A 12,473-nucleotide genomic window follows, 5' to 3' on the forward strand; every position below is an offset into this window, starting at 1 on the left:
ATTGGAGTGCTTGTGCCGGTTAAGATTTTAATATTTTCTTAATCAAAATTCTCTGAAGTCATTCTCAATTTACAAGGTTAGAACTCCTTCAAAGACAAGACATACAAGATTCTAGATTTAATTACTATTCTATATGTCCACTAGCCCCTGTATCTTTGGTCATGAAAGCAGCAAAACATTCACATTTTCATCATACTACATTCAATTGCCTTTCAAGTTTAGAACATTCTACATTTTAAAAAAAGATATTAAAGTAAAAGATTTCATATTACACATTACAACTATACGATGTAACGAAATAAGGTACAAAACATGGTTGAAGGTTAAGAAACTATAAAATCAACAGTGATGTGGCATGCAAATAAATATGTTTTTATTATGAAATGTAATATGCCAAGATTATGTAAAAGATACAGTTCTAATTTCCACAAAGTTCACCAGTAATGGGTCTCCCAGCTTGCCAGGTAGGAAGTGCTTTGGGGGAGCCATGTGGCCACCACCCACCCCAGCAGACTCAGCAGCATCACACGTACACATGGCCTGAGTGAGGGACAATGAGGGTAATTCTTTGGTAGTGACCCTCAAGACATCTCTCTGTGCACTTATGTTCCCCTGAGCTCAGAGAAGACCTAACTCCATGATTTGATGTGCATGAGACTCTAACAAGGGCTTTGTACAGATTTTTATAAAGCGGGGGAGGGAGGAAACCTATAAATATGCCTATATTCAAACATTAACTGTTTTACTTAATATCAAATCACTTCAGTACAAATGTCAAAGAAAAGTACTATTGCATCTAGTAAACCCAAGACATAGAGACACGGATATACTATACTCCAGAAAATCACAATATCTACCTCAAAGGTGACTACAAAAAAGACCAAGGGTGTTCATTAAAAAACATTTTTCTGTAATCTGGAATTGTCATTTGTTCCAGAGAAAAGAGAGAGAACCCAAACCCACAGGCCTGCCACCTGTAAGCTAAGAGGCATCTGTGCAGATCTTTCTCATAATACTTTCCTCAGGTTATTTCCAAATCCAATTTATTAGATATTCAACTGACACTCAAGAGTCAGCTTTAAAGGGACTGCAGAACCCTCCTACCACCTGAATTCTTCATTTTGATACACAGACTTCCAAGATAACACAATAAAAATTCGTTATGCAATATCAAAACAAAGCTCGCTTTCAGTCTTGATGAAGGATAGTCCTTCAGACTTAACTACATTTCACTTATATGGGTTCCAATCACATTATCTTTTCTGAAGAGAACATTTTTTCAGCCATTTCAGATCTGGTCATGATTTCCTAAAGAAAAAAAAAAGAAGATATGTATCAACATGTTGATGCTACTTCCAGAATCCTAACAAAAAATTTCTAATCTTTCAACAGCCACATTTAGGGGAAGTAAATATATTCCATAATATACATGGAAATATCAGATACAGAAAATAAAAGGCCAAGTACAGTGACTTATGCCTGTAATCTCAGCACTTTGGGAGGCTGAGGCGGGAAGATTGCTTGATGCTAGGAGTTTGGGACCAGGTGAGACCTCATCCTTACAAAAAATTTAAAAATTAAAAAATAACCATATAATCTATACTCTCCAATAATGTAGAGTCAGTTATCTGCTGAGAAGTTCAGAAAACTTCAACTTCCTGCTATCTAGAAAACATGTCAAGTTCAGAATCTCCGGTGAGAGGCAGGAATGGAGCTAAAATGGATTTGTTAGGCCTAGCTCATCTAGAGATTTGCCTCACTTTACTAAATTAATGTATTATTGAAATTACAAATGAATTATTTACTAATACTTTAAATACTCTACAGAAAGATGTAGCATAAAATTACTTCTAAAGGGGCATTTAAATTACTTTTAATCTATATTCTACATCTTTCTGTAGAGTTACGAATCTTTCTGTAATGCTACATCTTTCTGTAGAGTTATAAATCTTGAAGTTTAACTGTTTTACAGTAAGGCCTTCTCAAACCTTCCTGTCCCAGTACAGTCAAATAACAGACTGATGCCAAAATCATTTCCCTTCTCTTTCAACGAATACGGCTCTGGCTCCTCTTATGTGCTACAGCCGCCATACAAGTTACTACTTAGCTACCACTGACTTCCCTCCACTCGTTCTTTTTGAAAGTTAATGTTCCGTGCATCCAGCCTTTAATTCTTACACTTCAGATTTCTTCCTGCCTTGTGCCACAACTCAACGTCCATGTGATCCACAGCTAATTTTTTCCCAAAAACTTTCCTAAATCCACATACTCTATCCAAATTTCCTGCTTAGTAAATGAAAATGAGATAGAAACTTTAATAGCTTAGCAAAAGGTCTACAAGTATCAGAGATTAGCTTAGACAAAATGCCATCTTAAAATCTTTTAAACTCCTATCTATATACAAGATTTTAGAAAGCCATAGAATCAAGATGTCATAAAATAATCCTTCATTTCTTTTATACCAATAAGTATTATCTTGTTCTTGTTTGAAATGGGGACTTTATCCATAAATCTTTCCAACTTTACCCACAAATCAATTCATAGCATCTTTCTGTCTCCTCAATTTATAATCTTAAAAAGTAGTTTTCAGAACTTCTTTCTGAAATACTTCTCTACTTTGTGAAAATATCAGCTCCAAGGAAATATGCAAAAATATATTTTACCTCATCTGAATCCACTAACACTGGAAGAGCTCTGAAATAAAAGGGGGAAAAAAGGTAATAATGTTAACAGTAAGGCCAGTGTATCCACAAAAGCCGAATACAGGCACATGCCATGGCTCACCAATTCTCACTCCTGGATATCCACAGGTGACAGAAGGGAGCACCTACGCTCGCAGACAGACATGCAGGCGAGTTTTCACAGCAGTGCTATTCTCAATAGCACTCAACTGAAAATAACCCCAATGGGTAAACCGTGGGTTATTCAGACAATGGAATACTATACAGCAAAGCAAATGGATGATCTCTTGAGGGATAAAATTTTAAAAACTGACACAAGTAATCTACAGTTGTAGACTTCAGGACAGCAGGACCTTTGGGAAAGTGGGCTCCTGATTTGAAAGGGAAATGGGAAATGGGCTTTTTAGGGCAGTAGCATTATTCTGTTTTTTGATCTGGGTGATGATTACACAAACGTGCTGATCCAAAAATTTTGTTGCAGACTTAACCCATTTATGAGTAAACACATTATGAAAGGTGGTATTTACAGAATCCAGCATTTGCTTAACTTCTGTGTCATTATGACCACTGTCTGGATGTCTGCCAGCAAAGGGTACTAGAGAGTGTCATACAACAGAACTTTTGCTCAACAAAGATAATATAGATAAAAAGAATGTAACGAATGTTAAGTAAGTTTAATCCAGCCTGAATGTGCAACAGAGATCTGAGGGAGGAGAACCTGAAGGAAATGTGCAAGTGCCAAAGTTCTGCCACAAAAGAGCCACGCACAACTCCAGAGGATGCTACCTACAGTGCGGTCCATGGTGAAGCCAGGAGGGCCAGGAGACTGACTAGGTGTGAGGAAGGAGCCAAGGCAGACTGTTTGGAGTAATACGATTAAGGAAAATATTGGGGAGAAGACGGCGTTAGAGAAAAGGTGAACCAGAAGGCAGTCTACTGCATGCCTGGTACTTTGTTTAGAGCTAAACACTAGCAACATCAACAATGGTCCCTGCTGTGACGTTAATGACTACTTAAAATTTATTAAGAATGATTCAGTGCATTAAAGAGGGAGATAAGCTAAGCTAATGTCACCTTCATGGGTTATCGAAGATGAGGAAATTCACAGCAAATATCATACCAATATCTCATAATACATATCAAATGGTTATTCATGATCTGTTTAAAATGTCCCATGACTTATAAAATTTTTGTTCCATTTCCACAGATGTATAAGGCGAACGCTTTTCTCTGTGTTTGAAGTCTAAATACTAAACTTGCTATGTAAATTGTACATTGATTTTGGATAGCACTGGGCTACATTTCTTGGGTTAAAGTTTTCGTAAGTGAAGAAGCAAAGGTTCCCAAGAACCTAAAATTTTGGAAATCATCTTAGATTATGCAGCTCTACTCATTTCACATAAATGGTTCATGAAGACATCAAATACAACAGTTTAATCTTCTACATTTCAAAGGATTTTTCATAACCAAGAAGATATTTCTATCTACAGAAAAAAAATAGTAGCGAATGGTGACTTTCTCACATGTAAAGAGAACTACCTAGGAGCCTTATTGGTTTCCAGCAAGAAGTGATGGCACAGTAGGAGGTAAGCCTGCTTACATAATTTCCTTCTAAAATGCTTAGTCATGAGTTTCCAAATCTGGAAAATAGTGGTGGCCACCTAATTTGAATCTCTCCATATAGTCTTGCTCAAAAAACCATAAAATTACTAAGGATCGCAAACAAAACCACAAAAGACACATACCTTCAGCATTACCAGAAAAACACCACAAACTTGAAATTATATGTAAATAGAGAAATAAATGTCAAATCCCAACAGATTCCCTGCTGTGACTGCAAGCTCATGGGTACCGACAGCAGGGGAAAGAGAGGTTGAGAGACTTTGGGAAAAACAGTAGAGGGGTAGGAGGACTCAGACAACCACAGACAAAAATCAACCCCTCCAAAAAAGCCCAACGCTTAGTACCAACAGATTGAATAAAACCAGTGACATGGAAGAAGTTCACAGCCCCTGCTACACGGAAGGGGCTCAAATCGAGCGGGACAAAAAGTAGCAGCTTTGAACGATCATTGTTTTCAGGAAAGGATCATACATAAAAAAGAGGACTATTCCTTGGAGATGTGATAGCATAGTTTAAAAAAAAAGAAGACAGTAAAAAGTGGGGGGGCGGGGAGTGGAAAGGTCTGCAGAAATAAAAGAAAAACAAAACAACACCAATCTCTCCTACTCCATACCATCAATGTCATCCACAAAAGAAACTACAATTCATGTGCACTGATGGAAAATGGCAATCAAACCAGGAACCTTCATCATAAAACCTCTCAGAATGGGAAAACCAAAATCAATTCCATATAATAGTGCAGGAAAGAAAAAAGAAGGAAAATGAAAATCACAACATTTTACAGTAGAAGAAAACTATAGTTATAACACACAACACTCCAGATCAAACACAGTAACTTAAAAAGAACATTTGGTAATATTAAAAACATTCTACTGTTGGGAGCAGGTCCCCCAAAATCTGGCCATAAACTGGCCCCAAGACTGGCCATAAACAAAATCTCTGCAGCCCTGTGATATGTTCATAACAGCCCTAACACCCAAGCTGGAAGGTTGTGTGTTTACAGGAATGAGGGCAAGGAACACCTGGCCCGCACAGCGGGGAAAACCGCTTGAAGGCATTCTTAAGGCACAAACAAAAGCATGAGTGATCTGTGTCTTTAAGGGCGTGTTCCTGCTGCAGTTAACTAGCCCAACCTTTTCATTTAATTCGGCCCATCTTGTCGTTTCCCATAAGGGATACTTTTAGTTAATTTAATATCTATAGAAACAATGCTAATGACTGGTTTGCTGTTAATAAATATGTGGGTCACTCTCTGTTTGGGGTTCTCAGTTCTAAAGGCTGTGAGACCCCTGATTTCCCACTTCACACCTCTATATTTCTGTGTGTGTGTTTAATTCCTCTAGCGCCGCTGGGTTAGGGTCTCCCTGACTGAGCTGGTCTCAGCATTCTACAGGAAGAAATCTAAAAACCAAGAGCAGACGTAGATAAAAACAAAGCACAAAGAAATTCAAAGAATCAATCATAATCAGAAAAAAAGTTAAAGAAAAAGACAAAAATTATTCCAGTGATGGAGAAAATTACAAGGCACCCAAGGGAGAATAAATTCAACAGAAATCTTAATGTGTGGTAGGAAAACAACAAAGAAAATGAAACAAAGAAAGAAGGAAAAAAGGGTCACAGAGAAAGTGATTGCAATACAAGACAGCAAGTAAAGGTGGACAGAAAAGGTCAGATGATTCCTTCCACAAAAAACACTGACAAAACCTGGTCAAAAATAAGTAGCTGGCTGGGTGCGGGGGCTCATGCCTGCAATCCTAGCACTCTGGAAGGCCGAGGCAGATAGATCACCTGAGGTCAGGAGTTCAAGGCCAGCCTGGCCAATATGGTGAAACCCCGTCTCTACTAAAAACACAAAATTAGCTGGGTGTGGTGGTGCCTGCCTGTAATCCCAGTTACCCAGGAGGCTGAGGCAGGAGAATCGCTGGAACCCAGGAGGCAGAGGCTGCAGTGAGCTGAGATTGTGCCACTGCACTGCACTCTAGCCTGGGTGACAGAGCAAGACTTTGTTTCAAAAAAAAAAAAAAAAAAAAGTAGGTGAAGGCACTGGAAAATGACCAAGGGACATGGATCTGAGAAGCTCAAAAAATCGCAAGGAGAATAGACAAAAAAAAAAAAAAAAAAAAAAAACAAGACCATATCTAGGTATATCATAAACACACTGCAGAAAGCCAAATATAAAGGAAAACTCAGAAAAACAGCAAAAGATAAATGTCACATCACACACATGAGAACAATACAATTAATGACTACTTTCTCCTCGAAAACAACAAAAGCCAGAAGATATTGGAAAGACATGTTGTAAGTGCTCAAACAAAAGTCAGTCAAGATTTCTACATCCAGCAAAACTATCCTTTACAAAGGAAGGCAAAGTAAATACCTTTTCACATAAATAAAATTGAGAGAATTTGTTGTCGGCAGACCTATCCTATAAGAAATACTAAAGAGAGACGTATAGGAGGAAGGTCTTAGCTCATATATAGAGGAAAGAAAGAAGAAATAGTAAACACATGGGTAAATATAAAAGAATATATACACCCATATTTTCCTTTTCTGACTGCTAAAATAAAGTATAACAGTGTATTGTTAGTTTCATAATGAATAGGCAGTTCTTACTTTGCATAGACTATTTATACATTAATTTCAGTTACCACAGTTTAAATAACACTAGTCCCCCAACAAGGCAGTTTGAATTCCAGTAACTCAAAAGCGCAATGACATATCACTTCACAGTCACTAAGAGCTAAAATCAAAAAGGTGGACAATAATAAGTGTTAACAAAAAATGTGGAGAAGTTGGAACCCTCATATATTGCTGATAGGATTGTAAAGTAATGCAGCTGCTTTGAAAAACAGCTTGGCACTTCCTCAAAATGTTAAACATAGAGTTACCACATTATCTAGCAATTCCACTTTAGGTATACAGCCAAGAGAAATGAAAATATATGCCCACGCATACCTAGAATCATCATATTCATAATGATGAAAACTAAAGATAAAGAGAAAATCCTGAAGGCAGCCAATTCCCCTGCCCTTGTCACCCAAAAAAACCTCAACCCACACAAATAAAATCCATATAACATGTGGTGGAACAAAGATAAGAACTAAAGCAGACATCTTTCTGAAACGATGAAAGCCAGAAGACATTCAAGTGACCAACCTTTTAAGTGTTGAAAGAAAAACAGGTCAACAAAGAATTCTATTCCCACAAAAGTATCTTCAATAAAGGTGAAACAAAGACTTTTTCAGACAAACAAAAATCTGACAGATCACGACCAGCATACCTGCACTACAAGAAGAAATGTAACAGCAATTCTTCAGGCAGAAGGAATATCATACTACACAGAAACTATCTAAACAGAAACCAGATGCGGGCTAGGAAGGGAAAGATCAATACGTAAAAAAAATGTTATCATACTTGGCTATTCTATTATTTACCATGGAAACAGCTATCTGGAATTCTTGTGTCAAACGGGACATAGATAAAAAGGATCCTGAATAGCTCAACGTTTCCAGAGGGGATTCCTATACTCATGTTTTTCCTCCAAAAGCTTCCTCACAATACATGGTACTGTGGTTACCTTAAAAAAAAAAAAAAAAAAAAAAAGTTTACATACGTTTGACGTTTTCCATAATAGATAAAAAATGAAATGATCCTGATAACGGCAGATCAGAAAAAGCTAGAGCTGGTTAGAGGCCACTAGTTTTAAAATGGTTGCTGTACAGTGAAAACCGAAACAAACCGGGGTTTTGTTTTCCTTGTAGTTCTGTAAGGGCCATGTACTGGTGGTAGGGGCTTACCCAGGGATATGGAAGTATGAGGTTTGAAAAGCACATGACAAAGGATGAGAACGATCCCTTTTAAACTACAGTCTAAAATTTAGAATCAAACTGTAACAGAAGATACTTACATATCTGTGAATGAAGAGGGAATATTCTCTTCTACCCACTTCAAATCTTCATCCTGTAGAAATATTTATACTTAGCATTTGCTTAATACCGCCTGACAGCAGAATTTTTAAAACAGAATATATGTAAAACTGAAGTGTTTAAATGTAAATATTTGACATTCTTTTAGTTTCTACATATGTCCTAAGTTGGCAATCATGCCATACAGAAATTATGCCACTGTTTTCTTATACACGCAAAAATTGGATTTCAGATTTTTACACTTCTTGGTTTTAGTTGCATGTATGAAGTATTATTTTTTTTGGCCTGAGAAATCACAGTAAAAACACAAAGTTCATTTGTCAGATAGAAAATACCAAGGATAATGATTTTTTGCTTTGCAACACTCATTATGCCTCCTAATTTGTTCAAGTTCTTATATAATGAGTTTATAAAAGAAAAAAAAGATGATAATACAAATATTCTCTTTTTTTTTTTTTTTTGAGACAGAGTCTGACTCTGTCACCCAGGCTGGAATGCAGCGGTGCAATCTTGGCTCACCGCAACCTCTGCCTCCAGGGTTCAAGCAATTCTCCTGCCTCAGCCTCCTGAGTAGCTGGGATTACAGGCGCCCGCCACCACATCCAGCTAATTTTTCTATTTTTAGTAGAGATGGGGTTTCACCATGTTGCCCAGGCTGGTCTCGAACTCCTGAGCTCAAGCGATCTGCCTGCCTCAGCCTCCCAAGTGCTGTGATTACAGGCATTAGCCACCGTGCCCGACCTCAAATATTCTAACTTTAGAAAAGCCTATTTATTTGTGTCACTCGTATTTATGCTTATCTCCCTACAGGAGGCAAAAAAAGGAAAGCAGGTTGGCTGAGGTAGCTATCTGTCTATCTTTATCTATCTATCTATCTATCTATCTATCTATCTATCTATCTATCTATCCATCCATCCATCCATCCATCCATCCTTTCTATACATCCCTCCAATTTATTTTATCTATCTAATCTATCTTGTTTAGCTATCCATCTGTCTAATCTATTAGAGAATTTGCCAAATCTAACAGATAAAAGTCTTCATATATTATCCTGTCAGAACTTATATATGCATACATAAATTTTTACATAGTATTAACCACAGCACATATAGCTGTAAGAAAGAACGTATAAAACTATACAATAGACATTTCCATTTTACATTGCTGTCTTCAAAAACATTCTTATGCATAAATAACATGCAGAAAATATTTTTTAGCTCATCTCTGCCCAATGTTTTACAATTTTATTCAAGCTTCCCACTTCAAACAAAAATCTGTTAATTTTGGTAACCGTGTAGGTAACACATAAAGTTCTTTACCAACAGATAACAAATGTTATTTAAAATGGCTTCAAAAATCACTTTCATATGCTGAAAAGTTAATTCAAGCTTTTATTGGAACAAAGCTTTCCCGTCTCGAATGTGCAGATGAACAGCTATGAAATCTTTTCAAAAAGCAGATTCCAATTCAGGAGCATCTGGGGTAGGCCTGAGACTCTGCATCCCTAACAAGTTCCCAGATGGGCCGGGCGCAGTGGCTCACGCCTACTGTAATCCCAGCACTTTGGGGGGCCGAGGTGGGCGGATCACGAGGTTAGGAGATGGAGACCATCCTGGCTAACATGGTGAAACTCCGTCTCTACTAAAAATACAAAAAGAATAAGCCAGGGGTGGTGGCGGGTACCTGTAGTCCCAGCTACTCAGGAGGCTGAGGCAGGAGAATGGTGTGAACCTGGGAGGCAGAGCTTGCAGTGAGCCGAGATCGCACCACTGCACTCCAGCCTGGGCGACACAGCGAGACTCCGTTTCAAACAAACAAACAAACAAACAAGTTCCCAGATGATGCTCATGCCGCTGGCCTAGGAACAGCAGGTGAGAAGTGAGACCTACAGCGAAGGTATTTCAGTGATGGACAACCAGGATTGCTACCTGGCAACGCTAATTTTTGTAACAACAAAAAAACCTTAGTAAAAACTGTTCTTCTGAGAGTCGATGAATATGACACTCGTATAGCTCTCTACAGTAGTGAAGACTAAGCAAGACTAAGATTGTACTAAATATATACCATACTCACAAAGTTCTCAGAAGTGGCAGGCTTAGCTGTTCCATTGGAAACTGATTTTGAGGCTCTTAATTTTATTCCTTCCGCTACGAGAGACATTATAAACATATATATAAAACCACAAAATAATATTTTCCTTTAGAAATTTAATAACCTATTAAGAAAAAAAATTACATCTTTTTAGAAATGGAGGGTTAATAATGGAAACTTTAGGCAGAATGCTGGATTTACCATTTGGGAATGTAGGAAAGATACATGAAAAAAGTTCACAGATTTTTGAAAACTATGTGTCAGAACCACCAGGTTCTCAAGTTTCTTGTTTGAATCCTAGTTTTAGAGGAGTTTAAACAAACAAGTATACATGCATACATATTTCCTTAATTGCAATTATTTTAAAGTTTATGGATTTAAAAATCTTCAGGATTCATGGTATATTCAAGAATAAAACACATCTTTGGGTATGCTTTACATCCCTGATGTACAAATTTTGAAATGCATGTATGGCATAAAGAAGATCGGAAAGAACAAGATTTCTTTCCTATTTGACCAAGGCTCTTCCGTATGTTTGCAGTTTCAGTGGAGCAAAGGTTAAGTGCCTGCATCCTGGAACTAGACTGCCTCACTGGAATCCTGGGCAAAACAATTAACTTCCTGTGACTTAGTGTTTCTGACTATAAACTGGGGATAGTAGTTTCTACCTCATAGAGTTCTAGTGACCACTGAACAAGTCAGCACATATAAAATGCCTGACACACAATCTATGCTCAGTAAAGTAGTCACTTTTGTTATTTAAATAATTTGCAAATATTGCTTCTCCATAAACTAGGACAATTATAACATAAGCTGTTGTAAAAAAACAAATTAGGTTCCTCAATCCAAAAATGTTTTCCTGGGACATTTGAAACCCCAACCTTTCTCTTAGAAGGGGAATACGGTGATTTTTAAACACTGAAGTGTGCACATATATATATACACACACACACACATATATATACATTACAAATTTTAAGTGTATAGTCTGAAGAAACCTGACAAATATATACACTTGAGTAACTGCCATGCCAATCAATACAGTTAACATTTCCATTATCACAGAAGGTTCTTTAGGTTCCTTTCCAGTCAATCCCTACATCACCAAAAGCAACCACTGCTCTGATTCAGATAATCATCATAGTTTGTTTTCCAGAACTTCATTTATAGAACCACAGTATATAGAGTCTACATACTTTTGTATTTGGCTACTTTTATGCAACATAAACATTTTTGAGATTCAGTCATGTTATAGAGTGTTGGTTACTTTTTATTACTGAAAAGTATTCCATTGTATGGATATACCACAATTTATCATTTCACCTGTTCATAGATAATTGTGTTATTTCCAGTTTGGGACTATTAAGAATAAAGCTGCTGTAAACATTAATGTGTTTCTGTAGACATCTGCTTCATTTTTCTGGCTAAAAACCTTAAGAGTGGAACAGCTGGACTGTATGGTAGGTATATGCTTAACTTTGTAAGAAGCTGTCACATTGCTTTCTAAAGAGGTTGTGCTATTTTACATTCCTTCAAGTACTGTATGAGAGAGCCAGCTGTTCCACATCCTCTCCAATAGTTCATGCTATCAGACTGTTTTTTATCTTTTTTTTTGGAGACAGAGTCTCATTCTGTCGCCCAGGCTGGAGTACAATGGTACTCACTATCTCCTGGGTTCAAGCGATTCTCCTGCCTCAGCCTCCCAAGTAGCTGGGATTACAGGTGTGCACCACCACACCCAGCTAATTTTTGTATTTTTAGTAGAGGCGGGGTTTCGTCATGTTGGCCAGGCTGGTCTCGAACTCCTGACCTCAGGTGATCCACCTGCCTCGGCCTCCCAAAGTGCTGGGATTACAGGTATGAGCCACCATGCCCGGCGCTATTAAGACTTTTTAATTTTAACCATTCTAGCGGATATGTGGTAGCAGCTCATTATGGTCTTAATTTGCATTTCCCTGATGACTGATTATATTGAGCACCTTTTTAATGGGTTTATTGGCCATTCCTATGTCTTCTTTGAAGTGTCTACACAAGTCTTCTGCTCATTTTTTGCAACACAGGTTATCATTTATTGATTTACAGGAATTCTACTTATATTCTGGATATAAGCCCTTTGTCAGATATATATGTATTGAGAATATTTTATCTCCCA

General features: G+C 37.5%; 1 protein-coding gene across 4 annotated transcripts in view; it reads right to left on the minus strand.

The window, feature by feature from the left end:
- Positions 1-351: 351 nt before the first annotated feature.
- The window catches only part of TMEM87B (transmembrane protein 87B), a 61,804-nt gene continuing 49,682 nt past the window's right edge, over positions 352-12,473 (minus strand). For all 4 annotated transcript variants that reach the window (XM_008008379.3, XM_073023158.1, XM_073023159.1 and 1 more), the window contains exons 16-19: positions 10,304-10,377; positions 8,212-8,264; positions 2,664-2,694; positions 352-1,308 (exon numbers count right to left, since the gene is read on the minus strand). In XM_008008379.3, the coding sequence (XP_008006570.1) occupies positions 1,249-1,308; positions 2,664-2,694; positions 8,212-8,264; positions 10,304-10,377 (218 nt within the window). In that variant the 3' untranslated portion in view covers positions 352-1,248. The remainder of the gene's footprint in view (positions 1,309-2,663; positions 2,695-8,211; positions 8,265-10,303; positions 10,378-12,473) is intronic.

The sequence above is a fragment of the Chlorocebus sabaeus genome, chromosome 14 (assembly GCF_047675955.1).
Source record: "Chlorocebus sabaeus isolate Y175 chromosome 14, mChlSab1.0.hap1, whole genome shotgun sequence".
NCBI classification, from domain to species: domain Eukaryota; kingdom Metazoa; phylum Chordata; class Mammalia; order Primates; family Cercopithecidae; genus Chlorocebus; species Chlorocebus sabaeus.